The sequence below is a fragment of the Chrysochloris asiatica genome, unplaced genomic scaffold (assembly GCF_000296735.1).
Source record: "Chrysochloris asiatica unplaced genomic scaffold, ChrAsi1.0 scaffold00442, whole genome shotgun sequence".
NCBI classification, from domain to species: Eukaryota; Metazoa; Chordata; class Mammalia; order Afrosoricida; family Chrysochloridae; genus Chrysochloris; species Chrysochloris asiatica.
The window spans coordinates 609,544-636,708 of record NW_006408960.1 but is presented as its reverse complement, the minus strand read 5'-3'; the positions used below and the strand labels follow the sequence as shown (position 1 = coordinate 636,708).

Genomic DNA, 27,165 nt, shown 5'->3' with positions numbered 1-27,165 from the left:
CCTCGCTGTAAAGATTTGTTCCCTCTTTTGAGCTACTGCATCCATAGGTTTAGGTCAGGTTCATCAAATTGTATCTGATTACTGTTTTTCCTCTTCTTTCATCTAGTTGAGCTCTGATCATCCAGGCATTGAAACCAGGTCAAGTAGTTATTATCTACAAGTGTGGGTATTCTTGTGCATATGCCCTCTCCTCTTATCAGCTTCACACTTGATTCTCCACTCTAGTCCTCTGTGGCTATGTTACTGACTCTGGGCCCAGCAGTCCCCAGTTCTTGCCAAACTGCTGGCCAACCAGGTCTCCACCTGGGTTCATAGGAGTCTATTGAATGTGGTTGGACTTAGCTCACAGCTTCATTGCTGTTTTTCCCTCATTTCCCCTTATCGGTGACTATTGATAGGCTTTTGAGTTAAGAATCTTCCATACTATAGAAGCAAAAAGGGGGGAGTAGTTAACTGTACAGTCCAGGAACATAGTACCCTACGACTATCAAGGGAGAAGAGTACTAGTGGAATGTAGGACCCTATCTATCCAGAGAAGCAGCGACACCAAAGATGGAGGAAGAGATGAGGACATGGAGAGAGAGAGCAGCTGAGGACTCTAGACTCATGGAAAGAGAAAGACTGAGTGTTGGTGGCCAGTAGGCAGGCTTACAGAATGTGCCCTTTGGTTGTTTAAGTTATCATATATTCCTGAGTGTTTTTGTGTACATCCCCCCCCAAACAACAAAAAAAGAGGGAATAGAAGCAAATACTGCTACTAATGATGCACAGGGGAGATTGTAATCATTGCAATGAAATGATGAGTGTAAAACTGATGTTCTCCCATGTAAACTACCACTCAACTCACAATAAAAACTTTAAAAAAAAAAAACCACACACACACAAATCTACCAAACTGTATCTAAAGTGATTCTACCAGTTTACACTCCCCCCTGCAGTATATGAGAGTTCCAGGAGTGCCACATTCTCATGAACCATCAGCACTCAGCATGATCAGTCTTTCTTATTTTAACCATACTTGTGGGTTAATGCGCTGGACTGCAAAGTCAGTTTGATACACAAGGTCGTTACACAGTTCAAGCTTACCATCTGCTATTCAAATAACCTAGACTAGCCTAGGGGTTGGAACCAACTTAACAGCACTTAACAACAACAACAAGTGGTATTGCAAGAATCCCTGGTGATGCTGTGGGTTTAGCCATTGGATTGCTTACACACAAGGTTGTTGGTTCAAACCCACTAGCAGGGGAAAGAGAGCTGTCTGCTCCCTCAAAGATTTACAGTTTCAGAAACCCTATATACAGAAATGGCTGCAAGCATACATGACAGAGAACTTCCAGAGGTAGAGACCAGATTCAGAAGAGGCCGTGGAATGAGGGATATCATTGCTGATGTCCGATGGATCATGGCTGAGAGCAGAGAATATCAGAAAGATGTTTGCCTGTGCTTTATTGACTACGCAAAGGCTTTCAATTGTGTGGATCATGATAAGCTACGGACAACATTGCGAAGTCTGAGTATTTCCAGAACACTTCATTGTGCTCATGAGGAATATGTACATGGACTAAGACGCAGTTGTTCAAACTGAACATGGGAACACTGAATGGTTTAAAATTAAGAAAGGTGTGCTACAAGGTTGTATTCAACCTGTATGCTGAGCAAATAATCTGAGAAGCTGGTTTATATGAAGAAACACGTGGCAGCAGGATTGGAGGAAGACTCATTAACAACCTGCAATATGCAGATGATACAACCTTGCTTGCTGAAAGTGAAGAGGATTTAAAAACATTTACTGATGAAGATCAAAGAGCACGGCCTTCAGTGTGGATTACATCTCAATGTAAAGAAAACAGTAATCCTCACCACTGGATCATAAACAACGGAGAAAAGATTGAAGTTGTCAAGGACTTCATTCTTGGATCAACTATCAACACTCAGAGAAGCAGCAGTCAAGAGATCAGATGACGTATTGAATTAGGCAAATCTGCTGCTGCACAAGACCTTTTTAAAGTGTTGACCAACAAAGATGTCAGCTTAAAGATTAAGGTGCACCTGACCCAAGCCATGGTGTTTTCAATAACCTCATATGCATGTGGAAGCTGGATAGTAAATAAGGAAGATCGTAGAAGAATTGATGCTTTTCAGTTATGGTGTTGGAGGAGAATATTGAAAGTGCCATGGGCTGCCAAAAGAATCTGTGGTGGAAGAAGTGCAGCCAGAGTGCTCCTTGGAGGCAAGGATGGCCACACTTCGTCTCTCATACTTCGAACATATTGTTAAGAGGGACCAGTCTCTGGAGAAAGGATATCATGTTTGGTAAGGCGGAAGGTCAGAGAGAAAGAGGAAGACCCCAGACGAGATGGATTGGCCAAGTGCCAGCATCGATGGACTCAAGTGTGGCAACAATAGTGAGGTTGGCCCAGGATCGGGCAGTGTTACATTCTGCTGTGCATAGGGTTGCTATGAGTTGGTACCGACTCAGTAGCACCTAACAACAACAACAACAACATAAGGAGTCAGAATCAATTCTATGGCAGTAGGTTAGGGTTTGGTTTCTTTTGTGTGGTTATGTGCCGAGGAGCTGGTTCTGACTCATAGTGACCCTGTATAGGCTGTAAATCTTTATGGGAGCAGATTCCTGCGGAGTGGCTGGTAGTTTTGAACTGCTGACTGTGCAATCAGCAGCCTAACTCGTAACCCACTATGCTACCAGAGCCCCTTTTTTGGTTTAGTGAGTGTGTAAACCGTTAGTGAAAATGTTAACTACTCAGCTGCAAACTATAAATGTCAGTGGGAGAAAAGATCAGGCAATCTGCTCCAGTAAAGATTACAGCCAAGAAAACCAATGGAGCACAGGGGTCATCATGAGTTGGAATTGACTCAGCAGTAGACAACATTAACAGTGGGTGTGTAGTAGTGCAATCTTCATGGTGGTGTTTTTTTTTATTTGTTTTGTTTTTACCTTTTTTTTGATGAATTGAGTGAAGCTTTACAGGAGAGTGATTGCAATCCCTTTTCTCATGGTAGTTTTAATTTGGCTTAGTGTTGAAATCATTTGCTCATTTATTTCCCCTTGGGTTCTTCATCATGAGTTTGTAACTTACAGCTTCTTATGAATTATAGGTATAATTCTTATCTGAACCTTTCATTTTTTGCAGCAGTGTCTTGAAGAGCAAAAATGTTTCATTTTGACGAAATCTGATTTACCTGTTCTTTATACTTTATGCTTTTTGTGTCATATTTTAAGGTTTTTCACAAAATCCAACTTTTCTCCCATGTTTTCTTTAGATTCGATAGTCTTATTAGCTCATGCATTTAGATTTATGATCCATGTTGTGTTTATCTATCAGTTCCCCTTCCCCTGGGAGCAGTGATACAGAGCGAACCTTGAGTCTTTTGGGATGACTCAACTCCGGTTATAGGAGTCCTGGTGTGGCATTGTGGGTTAATACGCTGGATTGCAAGATTGATTTGAACCAAAAGGTTGCTTGTTCAAACTCACCAGTTGCTCCTTGGAAACTCTACAGGGTTGCTGTAAGTCAGAACCTACTTGATGGCACTTACCAACAGCAACAGACTCCTGTTGTGGTGGTTTTCAGCCTGACCCCATGGTGCTCTGGGGGTCCAGCTGCTGGGGGAAACCAAGGGCTGACTCAGGACTCCCCTCCTCCATCCCAGCATCTCTGCCCCCTTTCTGTTGGGTGGGCATGGTCTCTAAGGACTGTGGGATTGGCCGAGTCAACTGAGTGGTTTCTGACAGCTCTGCATTGAAGTGTAGTAGCTTGGCTAGGACCATGTGTGACCCTCACTCAGGCATCTTCCTGATTCTGTTACTGCTCATACGTCCAGACTGGGATGACATATTTAGGGTGGTGGTGACAGGAGTCCTCTGTCCACCTTGTGCAGCAGTTATGACCATTGCTCTGGGGGCAGCATTGGCATCCTTGGTCCTCTCTGCAGTTGCTCCATAGCAGGATTGCCCACTGGCCACCCAGCTCCTGTGGAGCCCCCCTGGAATATTAACAGGGCACCTTTCAGCCTCAGATCCCCAGCCAGCCCCAGTATGACTGCATGGTAACGTCACCTGTCACCCCCTGGAGTCTGAAGGACCATCTCTCCTAGTGACTGAGGAGAAGCAGAGGGGTGGGTTAGGCGTAGGTGGTTGGTGCTGTTTGACCTGTCCCCTTGGTGGGTCTGGCTCGCTCTCTACCTCCCTGTCTGCTCTCAGACTGAAGCAGGGAAGTCCCAGCATCCCAGCATGCAGTCTCCTGAGACCTGCTGCATGGGTGACCTCAGTAGGAATGGTCTCCTGACTCTGCAGTGGGTCTCTTTAGGCTGCAGTCTGCCTGCGATTCTCTCCTGCTCTCAATTGCATGCTCTCCTGTGGACTGTGGATGCTCTTGGGAGCAGATGGCCTACAGAGAGGAAGCACTTAGCAAGCTGTAAATGGCAGGCTTACTTCCTCTTGCAGCCCTGTATGGGAGAGCCAGCTCCCCATAAGAGGTGAAGTTCCATGGGGCCCCTGAAGAGGAAGGTGCTTGGCAAGGAATGGAGGTGGGAGCTGCCAAGGGAGGACCACACACACAGCTGTGGGGGCTAGTCTGAGGGACAATGACTAGAGGAAGAACATCAGGGAAGGGTCCTCATTCCCTCAGGGGCAGCTGATAGAGGCCAACAGATGTGGCGGATCCAGAAGCTGGGGCTGTGGGAACACAGGTGACTTCAGTAGACCCCTGCTTCTGGTGCTGCATGTGGTGAGTTTGAGTTGAACAGACAGCTTGCTTGCTTGCTTGTGAACTTTCAAGTTAAGTGGTCTTTGTAAATTCTAGTCTAGACCATTGTGCATGAAACTTGAGGTTGGTTTAAAGTGACCTCATGTGGGCTGTCCAGGCTTGTTTGACCTCCCTCTGTAGGGACAGGCCTGAGACTAACACAAGTGCTGCTGGGAGACTGGGGATTTAGTGTCCGCTGCAGTTCCTTGGCAGGGAGCATGACTTGGTGGCACTATTGTCACCCCCTCACACACACACACACACAAAGCTTTGGGGAGACAGAGCAGGACTTGCCCTGACCCTGGAGTCCTGTCTGTAAAGTGGTGTGAGTGTGAGGGAAAGGGTTCAGTCCCTAGGGTCCCATAAGGATGACTTTTGCTTCTTCCCACCCCTGCCCACATGCTGAGCCCCCAGGGTATCCAAACACTGATTGTAAGGGGCTGGAGGTGGAATTTCTGCCAGAGGACCTTTTGAGAGCTGGGTGAAGCGTGCTTGATCATACAGATGCCAGAGCCGTATCTCTCTGTTCCTGTTTTATATCATCCAGAAATATACCCCCAGGCATGAAATCTAAGGGGGCTGCTCTCAGTGTTGCGGTCTGCAGCAGTCCTAGTCTGTAACTCAGGAGGCAAGATTTGGGGTCTGTGGTGAGGGCTGGCCTCAGGCTCATTCAGGTGGTGTTGATTTTGGTGACTTCTACCTGTCATACTGGGGGCAGGGTTTCTGAGTGGGGTAAGGATCCACAGCTTGGCGGAGGCTGGTGGGTACCGATCCTCACAAGTGTCAACAGGAGCCAGAGACACCTGGGGTGGATAGAGCTGGAGCAGCTGCCACCCCATCCTCTGAGTCTGAAGGCCAAGTTGGGGGCCAAGCAGCACTGGGCTCCAGTCCTTCTGGACACATGGACACCCATCTGCCCAGGGGCCCTGGCTTTGCTCTGGGACCTGACGCATGATTTCTGATGTTAGGAAAGCTTTTGCCAGTTGGTTTCCAGAGGTTTCTTTGAGAAAAGAACTCCACAGGGGGAGGGTCTGGCAGAATCAGTAGACCCATCGGAACCACCCCCAATTCCCATCCCACAAGATGCGTACTTTCATACAGACTCAGGCTGGAGAGATGGGAGCAAGTAGACACCAAAGTCAGTGGGGGTCAATCAGAGTAGGTGGGCTGCTGACTCCCTACCCTCATTCCCCAGTCCTAGCCATTTCCCCATTTGGAGGGTCAGTTGACTCTCCCCATTCCTCATGGACTTAGATCCCACCTTCTGCCCCCTTCTTTCAGCTGAAGTTCCTGACCTGCCCTGAGGGGTCTGCGGGTGTCTCTGAGGGAGACTCCTCCACTGTGCCTGCATTGCCTAGGCACTACAGGCTGATGGAGGCACTGAGGGGGTGTGGGGCTTCAAGCTAGACCCTCTCGGGGTAGCCTTTCATTGCACTCAACGGGGTCTGCTTCAGTCCTGGGGGCAACTGGCCATTGCAGGGGCTGCCTGGCTCTGTGGTTCTGTGCTCAATGTCTCACTGTCAGGCAGGCAGAAGGCAGGCTAGGGCAGGTCTCTCATCTGGCCTGTATTCTGGGAGCAGAATGCCAGGGCTCAACCCAGCTAGGTCCCTAGGCCTTGGGGCGGGGACTGACACCCCAGTTAACTCTTGAGAGCTGAAGGCCTAAACCTCACTGCTAGTCACCTGACTGTTCATCCCCCAAGGCTCCCAGGTGTTCTGCCTTCTTCAGCGACAGGACGTCTGCCCAAAGACGAGGACACTCTGTACCACTGGCTGGCTGTGCCTGGGCACTGCTCTCCCTGGAGGACCTGCCTCTAAATAGACTCTCATGACATCACAGGGCAGGGGCTGACCTTGCTACTCAGACCTGTCTGCTCACTGCCCATCAAGGCAACTCACCCCAGATCACTCCCAACTGGTGCCCCTGAGATGTGCTCAGACTTGGCCCCACAAGAAGGCCCCACAAGGAGCACTGTAGGGAACCTGTTGCCCTTTAACACCTGGGCCTGTGGGTGCAGGGCAGCTTCTCAGTTGTTATGGTCACTGGTCACCTTTACACCTGGAGGGGACACTGAGATCCCAGTTCTGTAATACATGAAGTTGGCAGACCAACTCCTGAAACATTCCCTTCTGGTCCCCTCCCATGGCAGGATGCTGTTGGGGGTATGGGATCATTCTGGTGGGTCAGATACAAGCAAGAACTTGGCCTCACAGCTGTGTTGAAGATGGAGGAAGAGCTGGACTGAGGAATGGGCTACTTCCAGGAAATGGGGACCTCAGTACCATAGCCATAGCCTCTGATTTCTACCACCACCTGGCCTAGCAGGGACTCTGGCCCTCCTCCAAATCCTGCAAGCCCCACTATACCTGCGACACCTGCCCAACTGAGAGAGAATAAAGGCACGTTGTTTTAAGTTGCTAACGTGTGGTTTATTGTGACAGGAACAGGAAACCCATAGCACACAAGTCCTGCAAGGACATGGGGACAGTTCTCCCTCACCCTTCGGGCAGTATGCCCAAGCAGCCTGTCCCAACTGTCAGGATGCATTTCTCTCTGCTTATGCTCAGTCAACCCCGGTCATGTCTAAGGAGGACCATCATTGCTGGTTCTTCTGGAGTGGCTGGAGAATGCATCCTAACTCCTAAAACACTCCTGTCTGGCCCCCTCCCGTGGCAGGATACTGTAGGGGGAGATCGGGTCATCCTGGTGAGTCAGAAACAAGCAAGGTGTCCCTAGGGCAAAGGGCTGCCCCAGGTCAAGTGCATGCATGCTGGTATATGCAAGGGATGTTTTGGAAATATACAGAGATGCTCCAGAGGCTATGTACTCCAGAGAGTATTCTTCACTTGAGTGAGTGCCCTTGATGCCACTTTAATTTGTATTGTGTGTCTTACTGAAAACAAATTGGAGTGCTTGTGTGTGAGGTGGGGTGGGGGCACAGCAGAGACCTTCTGCATTCATGGGCTCCTACCCTCTCCCAACAAGCCCTTCTGATCCTGCCATGAGACCTGGAAAGCCTGTAACTGCTGGGGATCAATGTTGGGCTTTGGGAGTGGGAGCTTCTTATATATTGTGAATCTACATCTGTCACCAGGTACTTATTTTATCTGCAGTTGTCCCTCTGACTGTGGCTTGCCTGCTCACTACAGTGGCTTTTATTAAGCGGAGCTTCTGAAATGATTAGTGCTTTGGGGCTCCTGGGAAGTATGTGTACCTCAAGGCTGCAGAGATGTTCTCCTGCATTTTTTTGCAAGATGCTTTAGTTTTAGCTTTTACATTCCAATCTGTACTCCTTTCTAATTAATGTTTAGTGTTTGATGTAAGAGGAATCACACAGTATGTAGTTTTTTACTTTTCACTCAGTGTTGTTTGTGATTCATCCATGTTGTCCCTTCCCATTGCTGAGCGGGTTCCTCTGGAACCAATCACAGTGAGTCCTTGTACTCTCGGTGACCCTGACCCCACATGGTCATTGTGGGCGCACTGCCATGGTTTTTCTCATTCCCGTCTTCCAGTCCACAAAGTCAGCTGTTCTTCTCAGGGATAGAGGGGCTCTGCTTCGGAGGGGCTGGCCCTGCTTTACCCATGTCTCCATCTGTACAATGGGTAATGGTGGTGGTGGGTTGCACATCTCATGCGTAACAGCGGAAGGAGGAGTTAGCGTGTCACATGCTTAGAGCGGTGCCTGCTCATAGCACGCATGCAACAGGTGGACCACTTGGGTCCTGGGGTCTTTGTGTGCTCAACTTCACCTCAGCTGGTTCCTGAGGCTAGCCTTACCACCACCACCACGTTTCCCACCGGCATTTCTGCCACGCTCCGGTGTAGCATTGGTAGCCTTCATTGCATTTTCCTGATTACTCGCTACAGAGCCTCCTCCACTTATTAGTGTTGAAATGTTTTGTGATAAATTGATGAAAGTGAAACAACTTGTACAGAAATGAGAAGGTTCACATGGTGTGAAGAATGTAACCAGAGCCACCAGTCATGACCTCTGTATATATATTAATTAAAATGCAAAAAAAAATATTTCTGAGGTAAAATGTTACTATTTTAGCTGTACGCTTCTGGAGTTTTTAGTCCATTCACAGAGCTGTGCATCCGTCATCACAATCTAATTCTAGAACATTGTCACCCCAAGGAGAAACCATGTTCCTTCACCTTCCCCCTCACAGCCCCTGCAGCCCTGTCTTAGTGGTTCCTAGAACCTGCCCACTTTCTCAGACGGTTGCATGCTCTGCGGCTGGTCTTCTCACATTCTTTCAGTCTCTGGGAGGCCTGTGTCATCAGAGTGATCAATTTCTTGCGTGGTGACTATTTCCTGGCTTTGGGCTTTTTCCTGATACATCTTTTTGTCCCTCTGGTCCAAATCATATGGCAGATGTGGCGAGTGCAGGCTGTGTCTGTGATAACTGAACACAGACAGGGGGTTGTCCTGGTCACAGTAAGCCAGTAGTACTGGTTAAAAGCTGGGGGAGGGCTGTCCTGGGCAGGGGGCACATGCTGGCTCATGGTGTATGTGGGGCAACAGGTGCTGACCACAGCTCTTGTCTTGCAGATCCGGAACATGGTGGCGGTGCTGGAAGTCATCTCCAGTCTGGAGAGATACCCCATCACCAAAGAGGCGCTGGAGGTAGGTGCTGCTGCACTGTGGTGGAGAGTTCATGGCAGGGCTTGGGCCTCCCTATGGGGACTGAGTGAGGTGATGTCCCCTCAGAGACCTAACAGTACATGACTGCTCTGAGACCCGGGGCCTGCAGGGGATTCTTCCTGGTCTGTGGGAACTACATGCAGGGGTGGGTCTCTGTTCAGAGGGGGCCTCTGGGAGTGGGTTGGAGGTGGAGCTGTCACAGAGCGCTCTATCTGGGGAGGCCTCGAGCAGGCTGGCGCTCCTCAACACCCACTCTGTTGCAGGAGACGCGGCTGGGGAAGCTCATCAACGACGTCCGAAAGAAGACCAAGAACGAGGAGCTCGCCAAGCGGGCCAAGAAACTGCTGCGGAGCTGGCAGAAGCTCATTGAGCCCGTGCACCCAGGCGAGGCGGCACTGCGAGGGCTGCCTGGCACTGCAGGCTCTGCCAATGGCGGCGCCCACAACTGCCGAGCAGAGGCAGGGGCAGCGGCTGGACCCCGGAGCATACATGACCTGAAGAGCCGAAATGACATCCAGAGGCTACCCGGGCAGCGGCTGGACAGGCGGGGCAGCCGAAAGCGCCAGGGGGACCAGCGAGACCTTGGCCATCCTGGGCCACCACCTAAGACCGCTAAGACCAGCCATGAGCCCCTGGCCCCCAACTCATCACCCCTGCCCACGAATGGGATCAGTGGGAGCCCTGAGAGTTTCACTGGTCCCCTGGACGGCAGCGGGCACACAGGCCCCGAGGGCAGCCGTTTGGAGCCCAGCGAGAACGACAAGCACAGCGGCTGGATCCCAGTCAACGCCGTGAGGCCACATACCAGCTCACCGGGCCTGAGTCTGGGGGCCAAAGCTGCCTCAATGCAGCCACTGGACAGAATGGAGGAGACCCCAGCAACACCCCACCCCAGGGGGGCCTCTCGCTGCTCCTTCAGCCCTCGGAACTCGCGGCAAGAGGGACCCTTTGTTCGGCAGCGGAGCCCATATGTGCCCAAAGGCTCAGCACCCAGCCCCTCACCACGGCCCCCATCACTGGAGGCCACACAGGCGCCTTCGCCACTCCCTCTGGCCCAGCCTCCCACACCCCCAGTCCGGCGACTGGAGCTACTGTCCAGTGCAGAGAGTCCAGGCCGCTGGCCTGACCAGCCTGAGGGCCACCAGAGGCTGGCAGGGCTGGGCTGTAAGGCGGGGCTGCCAACTGCTGAGCCACCCCTGTTGCCAAGGGCAGGCCTATCCCCAGACTCCTCCCGGGCGGACAGCGATGCTGCCTCCTCAGGTGGCTCAGAGAGCCGGAAGAAGAAGCGGTACCGACCGCGAGACTACACAGTGAACTTGGACGGGCAGGGGCCTGAAGCGGGCGTCAAACCCGTGAGGTTAAAAGAGCGGAAGCTCACCTTTGACCCCATGACAAGACAGATCAAACCCCTGACCCAAAAGGAGCCCGTGCAGGCAGAGAGCCCCGCACGCACTGAGCCACCGCGAATGGAGCCGGATGCGCCCGAGCCTAAGGGTGGCCTGCAGAGCCCCTTTGAACAGACGAACTGGAAGGAGTTGTCACGCAATGAGATGATCCAGTCTTACCTGAGCCGGCAGAGCAGCCTGCTGTCATCGTCGGGTGCGCAGACGCCGGGTGCACACCACTTCATGTCCGAGTACCTTCGGCAGGAGGAGAGCGCCAAGCGGCACAGTGCCCGTGAGACACATGTGCTAGCACCACACAGCCCGCCTGCGGACCTGCCAGGGTGCACGCGTGAGGTCACACAGGACGACTTGGAGCGCATCCAGGCCCACCAGTGGCCGGGTGTGAACGGGTGTTATGATACACAGGGTACCTGGTATGATTGGACGCAGTGCATAGCGCTAGACCCGCATGGTGACGATGGGCGCCTGAACATTCTGCCTTACGTCTGCTTGGACTGACCGTCTAGTGGGTGGTGGGGTGGGTGCGAAGGCCCAGGGAAGGCACCTGAGGCGGGGCAGGTGCCCTTGCGCTCTGCCCTCGTGATTCTCCTTCTTTTGTGAAATGCTGCTACCAGTTTACTAACAAACTTGCATAGGAAGGACTGCAGGAAGGACGGCAAAGCGAGTTCCAAGCGCTCCAGCAGCCAGCTGAATGGAGTGCGGGGCCCACCTGTAGATGTGCAGACAACCCGGGCCACGCAGGCTGGGCGCAGCTGCAGGCAGGCACAGAACACTTGTGGAAGATGTTACCTTATCAGAACCAAGAGCACGCGTCTTATTTATTTACATTTGTTTGTGTTGACATTTGGCTCTGAGGTGTCTGGGAGGGTGGTGGGCATGAGCGTGGCCTGTGACCACTGCACACGCAGTCTGGCCCAGCTACTGCTGAGCCTTGTTTCCAGCTCCTTGGGGCCAGGTGGCTCAGGGCAGCCAGTCCACGGGCCACAAGTTTGACCCCACGTTCCTTAGTCACACATTTTTATCTGGTTTCAGTTACAATCTTGTTCCTAAAGAAATGCTGCAAAAATTTAATTTTCCAAGAGTTCATTTTCTCCCAGTTACATCTGACCACCAGCCATACAACTTTCCTTCCTCTCATCCTTTCCTCCTCCTTGGACCCATCTAGAAACTCTCATCTTTCTAGAGTGCCCCACCCAATAAGCCCCACAGGAGTTTCCACGGGTGCTACTGGGGTGTGTGCTGTGCTGGGCAGAGGTGGCCTGTCTGGGCTGGAAACACTCGTGACCATTCCTTTAGTCGTTTGCCTTATGGTTATCTGTCAGAAACTCGAATTGCAAAAACAAGGAGCCTTAGTGAATGTCCAGTACCTAGACTTCTGGGTCCCCAGGACGCAGAAGGGGCAACTTTGCTATTTGGTCCAGTAAGTGGACACCTTGTGATATAAATGTGGAAATAAAAAAAAAAAAACATTTGCACAAACCAGCCTGGGAGTGGTTTCTGACCCCTCATATAAGTCCTTTCTTGGGATCTGGGTGAGCTGGAAGACTTGGCTCTGCCTCTGAGGTTATGACTCCTACACTCCTACCCTCACCCCAGAGTAGGAGGCAGGCCAGATACTGGCAGAAATTACATGATGCCCCTCAGCCCTGGGGTACTACTGTCTCCACACCTGTCTGCCCCCCCCCCCCAGGCCACCACCAGGGCAAGGGACCAGACACCTCCTGTCAGCATCTCCTCCACTGCTCACCCACCACGATATCAGCAGTTTAGGAGAAGCAGGTTGTCATGTGGAAAAGAAGACTGAAAGGGATAAAGTGAAAAGGCTCATCATGCGACCCCTTTCCTGGTGTTATTTTTCCCTAAATTGGACCAAGTGAGCACTGAGGCTGAGCCACCAAGCCCTTGGCCCAGCCCCAGGCTTAGTATCTGACTGGTGTGGCCACTGGTTTTTTTCAGCATTTTCTCCTTTGATTGTAGAGTGATCATCTTTGCCTTCTTTCCCCTCATTCTTGAAACCGTTAGCCAGCCAAGACAGGTTTTCTATAACTTTTAATTTTGGAAGAAATGATCTTGCCCACATTTACTTAACGAGGGGGACAGCCCCACAACGTTCCAGCCTGCAAAGAACCACAGGTTCCCAGCTCCGCAGTTTCCAATTTTGGCCTTGTGGGTGGCTGAACAAGCTGCATAGCTGGGGGCTAATTACTAAATCTAGGCGCTCTGGGCCTAGATTCGGGCCGCTAACCTCAAGCTCAGTAGTTACAAACTACCACTTCCACGGGAGAAAAATGAGACTATTCCCGTAAAGATTTACAGCCTCGAAAGCCCTATGAGTCACAACCGACTCCACAGCACACAACCACCACCAATCACTAATTCGTGCATACATGTTCCCGAATTGGGGGACCATAGTTATCTATTCCTGAGCTGTGAGGGTTCCAGTGATAAAAAATTAACCTGGACTGAAGTTCCTAACGTGTCTTTCTCATGAGAGACGGAGGCTGAGGTGTATTGGCGAGTGCCCTGAGAAAGTTGTTGCTCCAAAAAAGGGCCACGGGTGTAGCTGAAAGGCTTGGGGTGCGGAGGTTGGTAGGTAGTTCTCCGCCCCCACCTGTAGGGTGTCCAGAGCACCCGGTGAGCCTCAGGGTGTAGGTTTCCCCCGCTTGGAAAACGCAAAGATACTACGATTCCCTCCCTCCCAACATTGGGGATCAAGTCGAGGTTCCGACTTCAAGTATAGACTCCAAAGAATTGTAACGGCCCTTTCCCCCCAACATAGCTGGATGCACTTGGTTTCCCGAACAAATGAAAATCTTTTTAGTAGAGTAATCTCTTGCTGGACAACCTCTCGCCGTTCTCCGCAGTACCCATGAGGATGCCGCGGCGCCAGCCTTTGCTGCATGGGGCCGCCGACACCTACCCTACGGTGCCCTTTTTTTTTTTGGCAGAAAAACCGGAGGGCACCTTCACAACCTGGTTTCTTCTCCTACCCGCCCCTCCCGCCGCCGCAGGGAACCGTAGCTGCAGCGGACAGTCCACAACATTTCTTTCGAGACCAGCGTCCGGCCTCTCACTTCCGGCTGCGTCCCCACCCCCACAGGAAACCCTCGGGGTAGGGCGGGGTCTGTTCTCGCGACGTGGTAGGGGGTGCGTCCGCCGGCGCGCGGGCGGCGACGCAAAGTGGTTCCGGCCAATGGGGAGCAGCGTCGGCTGCTCGCTCCGCCCTCGGCCCCGCTCCCTCGTCGCCGTACCGGGGGCCGGGGCGGCAGGATGGCGGCAGCGGCGGCGGGTGCCGGGGGTCCCGGCGCTGCAGGCCCGAGCGGCGGCGGCGGGGCGCGCGAAGGCGCGCGCGTAGCGGCGCTGTGCCTGCTGTGGTACGCGCTAAGTGCGGGCGGCAACGTGGTCAACAAGGTGATCCTGAGCGGCTTCCCGTTCCCGGTGACTGTGTCGCTGTGCCACATCCTGGCTCTGTGCGCGGGGCTGCCGCCGCTGCTGCGTGCCTGGCGCGTGCCCCCCGCGCCACCCGTGTCGCCGTCCATACCCGGCCCGCACACGCCTCCCGGCCCGCTGCTGCCGCCGCGCTTCTACCCGCGCTACGTGTTGCCACTTGCCTTCGGCAAGTACTTCGCGTCCGTGTCGGCTCACGTCAGCATCTGGAAGGTGCCCGTGTCTTACGCGCACACCGGTGGGTGCGGGCCCAGGGGCGCGTGAGGCTCTTGTCACGGGGGTACGGGGGGGCGGAGAGAAAGGAGCTGTGCGAACCTGGGTGAGGTGGGGTGGGAGGCAGCCTTGAAAGAGAAAGGCTGAAGAGTTTTTGGGGCGTCCGACCTGTCAATCTTGTCCACCCCCACTCTATTGTGGAGGTGGGGACAGGCTCCCCGGGCGGGCCCCTGAGCACCTCTTGTCTCTCTTTTCAGTCAAAGCCACCATGCCTATCTGGGTGGTCCTCTTATCCCGAATCATTATGAAGGAGAAGCAGAGCACCAAGGTAGGAGGTCCAGGGCTGCTGGTGGACCCAGGGCTGCCTGCTGAGCCCCACTGGGTGACGTGGTCCAGGCCACCAGGCTGCCTGTTGCATGTCAAATACGGAAGTCAGTGCTGGGGCCTCCCTTTTTATTGCTTATAAGCTCTGGAATCCTTTTCTGCAGTGGTATTGGAGCAGGGTGTCCCTGAGCTGCCTGTGCTGTCTCTGGGGATTGCAGGGAGGTGGCATGTAGCTTCTAGGTGATGTTGTGGTTGTATCTTGGCAGGCCAGTGCTCTCCAGCTTCCTTGCAAGATAGTGGGGGCAGGGATCAGAAAAAAGGTGCTAATCAAAAGAGTCTGGTTGGACGTTAAGAATTTTGAGTTGTTCTAGGGATGGAAATGCAAACGCCATCCAGCTGCCTCAGGAAAGCGCGCTTGGCACAGCTCAGAGTCTGTTCAAGATGCCAAGCCCAGGTGCCTCCTACTTGGGACAGAAGGGAAAAGCCTGCTTTCCCAGGGCCTTAGGTGGCAATGGGGTTCTTGCTGCCCCAGCTGGAACTTGTTTCCATAGTGGTCACAGCCCTCTTCTCCCGGTGGTGGGTTTCTGTCTGCTGTTTGTGTAATTCAGAGTGGTAGCTGTGCCTGGATTGGATTGTAGAAATCAGGCCATCTCTAGGGGGGTTTTCTTTTTATTTTAGCCTTGATCTTGATACAGGCAGAGTAGGGTGTGCTCTGCTACCTGCCCCTGGGTGACGTCAGGTGGATGACTCGCCAGGGTCGGAGTTACCCAGGAGGTGTGCCGCTGCATCACTCGATAGCACATTAAGTTTATCAGGTTTCCTGGTTGCACGTTGCATGGGACATTGTACCCAGCCTGGGCATAACGGGGGCTGGAAACCTTCACAGCTGGCAAGGGCCCTAATAATAAACGGCTTTGGCTTTTGGCTCCTCTCCCCCTAGACCGAAAAGACAGGGAATCAGATACAGGAAAAATCACAAGTCTGTGGGCTGGCACTGCCCAGTGGAGCAGGATCAGGCCTTGGTGGGGACGATGCTCCAGGCTTGAAAGTTTCTTCCTACAAATTGAAAGTGGAGCCCACTTGCCTAGAAGTGGCAGACTCAGGAACCAGACTGTGGCCTCACCTGGTTCGTTCCGCCAACAGCCACAATGCATATTGGGTGCCAGTATCAGGATAGAGCAAATGGAGTACGAGTGAAAACTCAGGATTGAAAGGGCAGTTAGGATGGGGGCAGCAGCAGAGGGCCCACCATCTATCTATACAATGACTCCAGGCCCGTAGGCATCCTGCACAGCCACTAACCCTGTCACTGAAGGCTTGGCTGTCACTAGGATGCTGGACAGGCCCTCAGCAGAACTTCTACACTAAGGAAAAAAGGCCTAGTGACCAATTTCCAAGAATTGGTCTATGAAACCCCTGTGGATGAGAATGATTATATCCCCTGTCAGTCACGGGTCCAATGAGACTGTGTTTCCTTCTGTTGTGTGTAGGGCTTGCCATGAGTTGTGGTCAGCTCAGCAGCAGCAGCAGTAGCGATGCTATTAAACGTGGCACAGGTGACAGTAGGAGCCTGTAACTACGGGGCCCTCAGCAGGGGTGCAGCATGGGTGTTCTGCTTATAGTGTTGAGGGAACAGACCTGGAGTGTGAGGGGAAAAGAGGAGCAGGTGGGAAGGGCCTGGGAGTGGGTGGTGACCCAGCCAGAAGTGATGTGTTTAAAGGGCCCAAATTAAAAGGAAATGAGGACTTCATCAGCATCTGGGCCAATAGGGGAGCTCCTGGGTGGTGCAAACGTCCAGCATGCGCGGCTGCTCACTAAAAGTTTTGAAAATGCTAGCTCACTCAGAGGTGCCTTGGAAGAAAGACTTGGTGAGCTACTTCTCAAAAAGCAGCCATTGAAAGCCTTGCGGGCACAGGTCTGCTCTGCCACACATGGGGTTACGAGAGTCAGCTTGGTGACAGTTAGTGGTGCAGTGGGAGTCTCTGGGACACTCGGGGTTCTGAGTTGGTGTGTGGAGGAGGGGGTAGGGCTGCCTACAGCCAAGCAGCCCTGCCTCAGGTACTCTGTAGCCACCTGTACCATTTCTCCCCAACACCCTTATCTCAGTTCCCCAAAGAGGGATGTGGTGTCCTCTGGGCTGTCTTTCGGGTCAAGGAGGAGCCAGCCGTCAGCCCCACCTTCTTCCCCAGGTGTACCTGTCCCTCATCCCCATCATTAGTGGTGTCCTGCTGGCCACTGTCACCGAACTGTCTTTTGACATGTGGGGACTCCTCAGCGCCCTGGCGGCCACCCTGTGCTTCTCGCTGCAGAATATCTTCTCCAAAAAGGTACTGAGTCACCGTCGGGGTGTGCTCGGTAGGTCGGAACATGTGGGTGGCAGCTGAGTGAATGTGAGGACGGGACCAACTAGAGATTTCTTAGTGTTGGCGTGGGACAATCCTCATTGCCTGTCTACTGGTTTTCTGTTGGTCAATTTATTTTTTAAATAGTGTGTTTATGTCTTTCTATTGTAAAATTGGCATTGCTCAATGTGAAACAAAACATGAAAACTCTAAAAACGTCTTCTGTGGCAGGCCCTGTGCAGGGGGGTGGAGAGAGGGCTGAACATGAAGAATCAGATGAAACCTGCCCCCTGCCCAGAGGGTTTCCCCTGTATTGAGTGCAGTCTCAATACTGTCTCGCATGGACATGACTGGGTTTTTTTTTTCCCTCTACACGTTAGAGTTGCACTGCTCTAGATGTGTACCCACTTCTCATGTACTGACATGGTGACGTTATATGAAAATGTACGATGACCACATCAGGTTGTAGAAAATGCAAGGGTGACATCGTGGCATAACTGCTGAGTCACTGAGGATCCTGACCTTGCCCATCACAGCCAGCGTTTACACCTGGGCATTTGTACGTCATTAGTGTGAAAAGTATCTACTGTGATCATACATGCAAAATGTCAGCTAACAAAATAGTCACTTGAGTGAGGAGTCATGTTTATTTTAAAATCTTGGTTCACCTGCTATTACAGCATAAGCATTTCCCCCATCATTAAAAATTATTGCTCTTAATTGCTACAGTAATTACACACTTTCCAGGTACCACAATAAATGCATCCAGTGCCTTACTGGAAATACAGGTTGTTTCCAACCATCCCTTATAAATAGCAGAGTCATGAACACATTGGTGCATAACGTTTTCCTACTTCTCTGCTTATTTCCTTATGATAGGTTTCCCATTCTTGGGCCAAAAATTGTGAGTGTTTTATGGCTCTTGATATATTTTGCCTAGTTTTAGTGCAAAAAGGTTATACCAATTTATCCTTAAACCAGCAATATATGAGTGCCTCATTCACAGCAGCTTCTCCAACATCAAGTATTACTGGTTTTTCATGTTTGTTTGTCTTGATCCTTCATGAAACAGCACTGATTTTGGGCACATGCTACGTATCTTATAAGTTCACTTATCGGTTGTCAAGTTGGACATCAGGGTTAATGTGCCTTTGCTGTATTTGAGGTCTGGGATCCCTTGTCCGTGTATAGTTTTGATCGGCCTTTCAGGAAACTTTCTGCTGTCAGGTATTGAGAGATTCCCGGATCCACCACCTCCGGCTGCTAAACATCCTGGGCTGCCACGCCATCTTCTTCATGATTCCCACATGGGTGCTGGTGGACCTCTCGGCGTTCCTCGTCAGCAGTGACCTGGTGAGTTGGCCAGCTCCGGGCACACACCCTTCACCCGACTGGTTCCAGAGTCGAGACTTTGTTGGGGCATCACATCTCTGTGTTGACTTGGAAATTTTTGACATCTGACCCCAGCCCTCTTAACATTTGGCTCTTTGTTGTAACTGATGTTCCTCCTTGGAGGAAGGTGGCCTCCTTGGTGTTTCCTTGAGTCCAGCTGTTGTCTCTGTACTGGCAGCATCAGGAAAGGGAAGCCCGTAGGAAGCTCTTTCTTATCCTGACAGATCTTGTTCCGATCTCACTCTGACTTTTCAAAACTGCTTACGATACTCGATTGCTGTGTTGGTGCTGTCTCTGCCTGTATGGCCATTTACTCTGGAGAGATCTGGGGCTCCCTGAGCACTCAAATGAGTTTTCCCACCCCCTGCAGGGACTGCACTAGGAACTCCTAGGGGGACGATGGTAAGAGAGGGCACAAGTGATTCTTCTAGACTGTTTCCTGGCCTAAGAGACGGTTACATGTAAGTCCCTGAGAAACATGAGTGGTTTGTGCTTGAGTTCCGGCCGAAAGGTTGGTAGTTTGAACTCACTCAGCAGTGGTCTGCTGATCTATGTCCATAAGCTGAAAACCCAGAGGGACCTTGAAAGACAGGCCTGGTGATGTGCTTTCAAAAGGCCACAGCTTGGAAAACCCTCTCAAGCAGTTTTACTCTGCACTCATGGGGTTGCAGTGAGCCAGAACCAGCTCACAAAGGTAATCTTGGTGGAAGCAGGTGGTTGTTGCTAAGTGTCGTCGAGTCGGAAGCTGATTGCCAGGCCTTTATTCCACAGTGCTGCTGAGCAGGTTGTTGTTAGATGCAATCAAGTCGGTACCGACCTATAGCGACTGTATGTACAGCAGAGCAAAACACTGCCCGATCCTGGGCCAACCTCACTACTGTTGCCACGCTTGAACCCATTGATGCTGCCACCAGGCCAGTCCATCTCGCTGGGGGTTTTCCTCTTTTTCTCTGACCCTCCACCTTACCAATCATGATATCCTTCTCCAGTGACTGGTCTCTCCTGACAATATGTCTAAAGTATGAGAGATGAAGCCTGGCCATCCGGGCCTCCTAGGTTAGTAGTCGAGCATAAACTGTCCGCGCCAGCCAGTGACCTTTCCATAAAATTACAGCCGTTGTCAGTCTCAGGGAGCATGGTTCTACTCTGACACACCTGGGGTTGCTAGGAATTGGAATTGGTTAGGGCTTGGTAAAGGGTTTGGTTTGGGTTGGTAATGTATTCTTGATGAATTTTTGGTAAGTATGGTCTGATTTAATCCTTCACTGTACATTAACCCATTGAAGTCTTGAATATGATTTCTATTTTGCTTAAGAGAAAATGGGCTCAATTTTCTAGTTATCTTTCCACGTGGAATAACTAATTTTTCTGTAAAGAACTTTGGGGATGGTATGTTACCCCTAAAATATGGTACAAGGAAGGCAGTTGACCCATTTCCTCTTATTACTTTCAGAGTTAGGAGTTGGGTCTTACTTCAAATGTTAGCCAGTGAGTTGAGGTTTGTTTCCTCATTGTGTTCTATGATTCTTCTCCCCCAGCCCCCCCATACATACCATCATGCATCATGAAGGCGTGTGCTTACCAGTTGCATAGGTTACTCTTTGATCTTTGATCTTCAAATTGCCTATGTCGGCTACGTAGCCCTTTACATTGGCTTCCAGCCCTTTGGGCACCGTGACTCTGTGTTTGGTGGCTGTGGGTAGCACAGGAGGGCGATCCCTCCTCTGCACTACCCGTCCCAAACTGCAGGCAGCCACCCCTGTGGGGGTCCTGCTTGTCTCAGTGGGGAGTCTCGTGGATTGTTTTTTTAGGCACCATCTGGGTACTGTGTGTGCCAGTGGCTTGAGTTGCTACTGCTTTTCTGCCTTCTCAGGGAGACGCTAGGAAGCACGGAGTTTGGCAGTGAGTTCAGAGTTCATACTGATGATACAGGTAGACCTTGCAGGATGGCGCTTCACAGATAGTGTGTGTTTGACACATTGAAGGTTTGTGGCAACCTCATCTCAAGCAAGTGCCATTTTCCCCCAACATGTGCTCACTGTGTGTCTCTGTGTCAGGTATGGGTCATTCTCAGCTTTTCCTGATGCTGTTGCACGCAGTTCATAGACTGCAGTACAGTGTGAACATAACCCCTCTCTGCAATGGGAGACCAGAAGTGATGGGTGACTTGCTTTATTGCAGTACTGTGTTCCTGCGGTGCTCTAGGACTGAACCTCAGTACCTGCGACGCCTACCCAGTTCAGTCGACATTCCAGGATTCGTAGTGCTTGAATTTGTGTGTACACCTCTTTGCTCTTGTGCTTGGCTCCTTTCCTCTCCACATCACGTATTTGCTCATGCTTGCCTCCTTATTCCTGTGTGTTACTGTATTACTTACCTTGATATCCCCCCACCCACACTCTGACGCACACTCAGAGTTGTACACTCTCGACCCACCAGCTTGAGAGAGAGGCTCTCCACCCGGGGTGGCTGCAGCCAGAGGAAGGGCAGGAAGGCTGTTACGATTTGCTGTGGCGCCTTGTGGCTTGGCCCTGAGAACGTGCTCCATGAAAAGTGGGCAGTCAGAGCACTACGTTTTCCTTCTCAGGGTGGCTTGTTTGCTCCAGTGTTCTCAGTTCTTAGGAGTTACTCTCACACACACACGCACACATACACACACGCCAGTATGCCAAATCTTTCTCTTTCTAAAGCCAACCTACATAACATTAGCATCTAACCCCAAAGAAGTCTGCCACTGTTCCCTGTTGCCTTCGCTCTGTCCCCCCACAGATATGTGCTCACTTTCTGAGCACACCTGCCTATATGTTCATCCTCCGCTTCTTACAGAAAAAGTAACCTTCTCTAGGAGGCAGCTTCATGGAAAAGCCCCCTAGCAGATCAGAGTGCCTTGCTCTTCTTACACTGTCTTGCTCTGAACTCAGACTTGTAACTCCTGAACTGTGAGGACATAAATGTCTGTTAAGTTACCTGCCTGTGGTATTTAAACTGAGTAAGACTTAAGACAGGACTTACTTCAAAGTGGTGGTGGAAGTGGGCTTCCATAGGCACCTCAGACTCGGAGGGCGGAGAACTGTAGTAGAGAACAACCCATTGTCATCAAGGCTGTTCCAGCTCAGTGCCCAGGGAGGCTGGAGCAGAACTGTACATCGGGCTTACAAGGCTGTCATCGTCACAGATAATACCAAATGGTCTAACATTTCTGTAATTGCGCCTTAAAGGAGGAGAGAAAGAATGCTGCACTTTTTAAAAATGGTTTTGCGGAAATAAGGTGCGAAAACGTCCCAAATTTAGCAAACAACATATAAAGGGGCTTAGGTGGAAAAATTAGATTAAAAGATAATGAAGTTTTTCCGTGAACTTTTTGAAGCCTCCTTATCTACAGATTCAAGAAGCTCAGTGAACTCCCAACAAAATAAACCTACATCCAAACATTTCAAAGCAAACTGCTGAAAATGAAAGGCTAAAAAGATTTTGTAAGCAGACAGAGAAAAGCGATGTGGGCGCTGCTGGGAGAACAGAGATTTGAATGAATGCAGATTTCTCATCGGAAACCATGAAAACCATAAAGAAGTAGAACATCATCTTTATGGTACTGAAACTAAAAACCTATCAACCCAGAACTATGCACACAACAAATCCAGAACCAGTAGATTCTCCTAAGCCGATAGGGCTTCAGTCTGCTGAATCTGGGAGCTGTAGAGCTGTAAACTCAGCGGAGACCGGACCAGCACCATCAGCCACAGAACTCTGTGACTTTGCTCCCCACACTCAGCCTCCAAAGAGCCCAGCTGGTCCCTGGACTGGACAAGAAGCCAGACCAAGCACGCAGGTCGTTGACCAGTCTCAAGTCTGCCTGACACTTACCCATGCTGCTGTCCCTGCACTCCCATCAGGCCTGCAGCCATCCGAGGTCATCCTGCTGGACTTGGCAGCTCTGCCTATCACAGCCTCCTGACCCTCCCACCCACCAGCCCAGGATGTGTGCTGAAGGAGGTGGTGGGCACATGGGAAGAGGACTGCGCAACTCTCTGGAAGCCAGCCCCAAACAGAATAGATATCCACAAACCTCAGGATTCCCCAGCTGCCTGGGCTCTTTGGGGAACTATGGTCCAGATGTTCCTAGTGGTTTCCTGATGTGTTAGAGCCTCTTAATCAGGGTGACCTCATACCATCAGGGGCCAGAGCGTGACTCAGTTAGCTGATAACATCCCCCCTTTGATGTTTAGCTTGAAATTGGGCAGAGCATTTTCACAGCAAGGATTGGCTCAGCTGAGCAGGGATCAGTCTGCTCCTGTTGCATAAACGATCTCGTAGTTTCTTGTTGTTATGTGCCGTGGAGTCGGTTCTGACTCAACGACCTTGTACAGGGTTTCCGAGGCTGTAAATCTTTACGGGAGCAGAAAGCCTCATCTTTCTCCCGTGGAGCGGCTGGTAGTTTCGAACTGCTGACCCTGAGGTTCGCTGCCCGACTCGTAACCGAGCTCCTGAGTGTCTTAGTGCTGCTGTAATGGAAATACCACAAATGGCTGTGCCTTAGGCTGCGTTCTCTACAGAAGCAAATCCCTGAAGTTTATATGTCGTTCCGTGCTGTCAAGTCGCTTCTCATTCATAGTGACCCTGTATAGGGTTCCCAAGGAGCAACTGGTGAGTTTGAACCACCAACATGGCACTTCAGACCAAGCTTACCCTACAGCATGATACACCAGGACCCTTTAGATCATTGTTGTTGGGTGCCATTGAGTCAGTACTGACTCATAGCGACATTATGCACAACAAAATGAAACACTGCCCGGTCCTGCGCCATCATTGCTATGCTTTAGCCCATTGCTGCTGCCACTGTGCCAATCCATCTTCTTGGGGCCTTCCTCTTTTTTGCTGACTCTCCAATTTACCAAACATGGTGTCCTTCTCCCAGAATTGGTCCCTCCTGATATCCTGATAATATGTCTGAAGTATAAGAGATGAAGTCTGGCCATCCTGGCTTCTAAGGAGCATTCTGGCTGTACTTCTTCTAACACAGATTTGTTGGGTAGCTTTAATGAATAGAAATTTATTTTCCTGTAGTTCAAGAGGCTGGATGTCCAAATTCAGGGCAGTGGCTCTTGGGGAAGGTTCTCTTCCAGTGGGCTTTGTGGGAGGGTCTGCATCTCAGCATCTCTTAACTTCAAGGCATTCCTTGGCAGGCTCCACCTGGCATCTGTCTTCCCTCATTTATGTTTTCCTTGCTTCTGTATGTCTCTTCATAATCGCAAAAATATGAAGTGCCAACCATTCCTCCCACAGTGCTCTCTACGCAACCAGGTTTAGTAATTGATTACAGTGCCCGCCCGGAACTCAGACACCAGACTCACAGAGGGTTTATTAGGGAAATTAACAGGTTACGGTGTAGGATCAGAGATTATTCCGGGCACAGTTGTTCCAGTCAGGTGCTGATAAATGCCTAAGGAGTCACCACCATAAGCCTCAGTCTGAGGGCACTGGGCTCTGGCTTCCATGGGTCAGCAAACCAAGCTCCCCCACTTAAATACCTAGAGGCACCATGCTCTCTATAAGCAGGCCTCCTGCCCAGTCACTCAGCTTGACTTGCTCTGGGAGCTGGGAAGGCCACGGCTCTGTTCTGTGCTCTCGTTCTTGGTTCTTCGGCTGTTGCTCCCCTGCCCCTCCTCTGGGGTCACAGTTTTCTGTCCTGGGTCAAGGAGGTTCAATGCACAGGAACAGTCCAAAGGACTGGCTCCTCTTTTTCGATGGTTGTGAGATCCCCCGCATTCCTGCTTCTGAGATGGCTCATTTTATACCCACACTAGAATTTCAAGTTTTAACAGTTACAGTGAACTCTGTTACCTTCCACAGCTGAATCATGCCATCCTTCCTCAGACCCAGCAGGGCAGAAACGTTATTTGATTGGAGTCACAGACAATGGCTAGAAGACATATTAGATAATTTCCTATACCACCGTGTTCCCAAAGTGATTATGCTGGACTGCAAAGTTGGTTTGAACCACAGGATTGACAGTTTAAGCTCATTCTCGGAAACCCTCTGCAGCGTCACTTTGGGTTGGAACTGACTTACGGCACTTAACACCAACAGTGCTTTGGACTTAGGAACATTACAAAGAAATCCTTAGTCTCAAATAGGAAGGATCACATCCACAGGTATAGGGGTTGGGATTCCAATACACATTCTGGGGACAAAATTCAGTCAATAACAGATGAGACAGCTGAGACCCAGAGTGGTCAAGCAGCCTGCCAGAGGACTTCCAGGCCAGGGCACGTTCATGTCCTGGATTCTTCACATACTCAGGAGCCCCTGCTAGACCCCTCCCCTTCCTGTGGAATGCAGACTATCCACTCGGCTAGCCCTTCCAGTCTAGCTCAAAGGTCCTGTCTGTTTATCTTGGGGAATGAGAGGAGACACTGGTCACGTCTTACTCCGGGCCCCTGCCCAGTGATAAGAGATTATGCTACTGTGAGGTATCAAAAGGTCAGAGGTGGTGCCGACAGTTAAGTGCTTGGCTGCTAACTGAAATGTTGGAAGTTCGAGTCTACCCAGAGGCACACTGTCAAGTACAGTGCTGCTTTGACACACGGGGTTGCTGTGAGTTGGGTGATTCCATGGCACCTGGTTTATCATAGCCCACAAGGGCGTGTGCTACCTTCCAACCTAGGGACCGGATAAGCGATGTAGTTCCTACTCCATGTCCCCCAGCCTGCTCGTAGGCTCCAGGGTGGCTGTGGCGCGGCCTCCATCCCCCATACACTACCTTATTGTCCACCTGCAGACCTACATCTCCCAGTGGCCCTGGACACTCCTGCTCCTGGCCATCAGCGGCTTCTGCAACTTTGCCCAGAATGTTATTGCCTTCAGCATCCTCAACCTCATCAGTCCCCTGAGCTACTCGGTTGCCAACGCCACCAAGAGGATCATGGTCATCACCGTGTCACTCATCATGCTACGCAACCCCGTCACCAGCACCAACGTCCTGGGCATGATGACAGCCATCCTGGGGGTCTTCCTCTACAATAAGGTGAGCCAGGCTGGGGGCAGGGGGCTCTGCTGCTGACGCCCTCCCCGCCAGGCATGCAGCACTGTGAGGTCCGGGTTTGCAAGGATTTGCCTCCTCCCGTCAAAGGCTCTGTTTCCACTGGTGTAAGCTGCAGAGAGAGGAGCCTGCGTGTGCGTATGGTTTGGGGTTGGCTGCTAATCCAGAAGTTGGCAGTTCAAATGCACCCAGGCACTCTGAGACCTGATGAACTGCCTCTGTGAAGAGGAAGATCACTAAAGCCTTGGGGACTAGTTCTACTCTGTACCACAGGGCCAGGTAAGATCCCAGGGAGCGAGAACCAAACTTCTGTCTTTCATACGCTACTACAGAAAGGTTGGTGCTTCCAATCGCGTAGCAACACCAAGCAAGGAAGGCTTGATGGTTGGCTTTCATGAGACGGCCTGTGGATGGAGTTCTCTGTAACGCACGGGGCAGGCACCGTGAGTCGGAGGGCTGACACGTCGACAGAGGGTTTGGGTTGCTTGGTGGGTTTTGGTTTTTAATGTGCGTGGTGATAGCTACTAGGACTTGATTTTGGGTCCTTGTAGCCTCTACAGGTTCAGTAACCACCCGTCCTTCAGCCACACCAAGCCCTGCTCTGGGTAACTTTGGTTGAAATCGGAGCTCCTCTCTCCTCTACGCCTACCCTGCAGACAAGGCCACTGCCAAATGCTCGGTGACATTGATGACCACTGTCCATGTGTGTCACCACCATCACTTTTTCCAGACTCCAGCACCTTTCACATAAAGTCACGGTCCCTAACCCAAAACTCCCGCCCGCCCCTGGGTTGTGTATATTGTCTAACTAACTCTGTTTAAGTGAGTTCATATAGTAGTTGTCCTCTGGTGACTTCCTGATGATACTGCTCGCTCTGCTTGCTGTTGTCAAGGCCCCACCGTGGTGTGGCACAGCTGGGTAACACCTGGTGTGTCCACCCGTCACCTGTTGGCAGTCACTTACGTTGCTTCCCCTATTTGAGAAGCACTGCAGAGAACACGGAGGCACAGGTTTCTGTCCGCGGTCCTGCGTCTGCGTTTGTGGGGCATCCTATCAGGCGTGGGGTAGCTCAGTCCTGCGGCAGCTGTGTGTTCTCCATGGCTACCTCCCCACCAGCAATGGATGAGGGTCCAGTCTCTCCACCACCACACCCAACACCTGTTGTGTGTGTGTTAAATCATTTCCATTTTTGGCGTGAAGGGGTATCTCCTTGAGGTTTGAGTTTTGTCCCCTCAAAATAAAGTTCTCACATATTTATTGGCCAAGCTTTTAATGCAGCAGCATAACAACAAACGAAGAAACCAGACATTTTGCAATACATGTTCAGTTGATCAGATCTTGGCAAAATTGAATTTTCATCTGGTCAAAAGCTAAAACCGAGGTGCATTATGTGTCCCATCATGAGTACAACTCCTGTAGAGCAGTGTCTGGTTCTTTCTAGAATCTTCTCTCGGAGTTGTACCTGATGTGATTAGCAGCTTCATCCGACTCCTGTAGAGCAGTGTCTGGTTCTTTCCAGAATCTTCTCTTGGAGTCATACCTGATGTGATTAGCAGCTTCGTCCGACTCCTGTAGAGC

General features: G+C 51.2%; 2 protein-coding genes across 2 annotated transcripts in view; both read left to right on the top strand.

The window, feature by feature from the left end:
* MED26 (mediator complex subunit 26) overlaps positions 1-11,327 on the top strand; it is a 46,664-nt gene extending 35,337 nt beyond the window's left edge. The window contains exons 2-3 of the mRNA XM_006877113.1: positions 9,331-9,405; positions 9,687-11,327. Coding sequence (XP_006877175.1) covers positions 9,331-9,405; positions 9,687-11,327 — 1,716 coding nt within the window. The remainder of the gene's footprint in view (positions 1-9,330; positions 9,406-9,686) is intronic.
* A 2,760-nt stretch (positions 11,328-14,087) lies between these two features.
* SLC35E1 (solute carrier family 35, member E1) overlaps positions 14,088-27,165 on the top strand; it is a 14,086-nt gene continuing 1,008 nt past the window's right edge. The window contains exons 1-5 of the mRNA XM_006877112.1: positions 14,088-14,514; positions 14,747-14,817; positions 17,003-17,140; positions 18,383-18,508; positions 25,326-25,571. Of these exons, the coding sequence (XP_006877174.1) occupies positions 14,100-14,514; positions 14,747-14,817; positions 17,003-17,140; positions 18,383-18,508; positions 25,326-25,571 (996 nt within the window). The 5' untranslated portion in view covers positions 14,088-14,099. The remainder of the gene's footprint in view (positions 14,515-14,746; positions 14,818-17,002; positions 17,141-18,382; positions 18,509-25,325; positions 25,572-27,165) is intronic.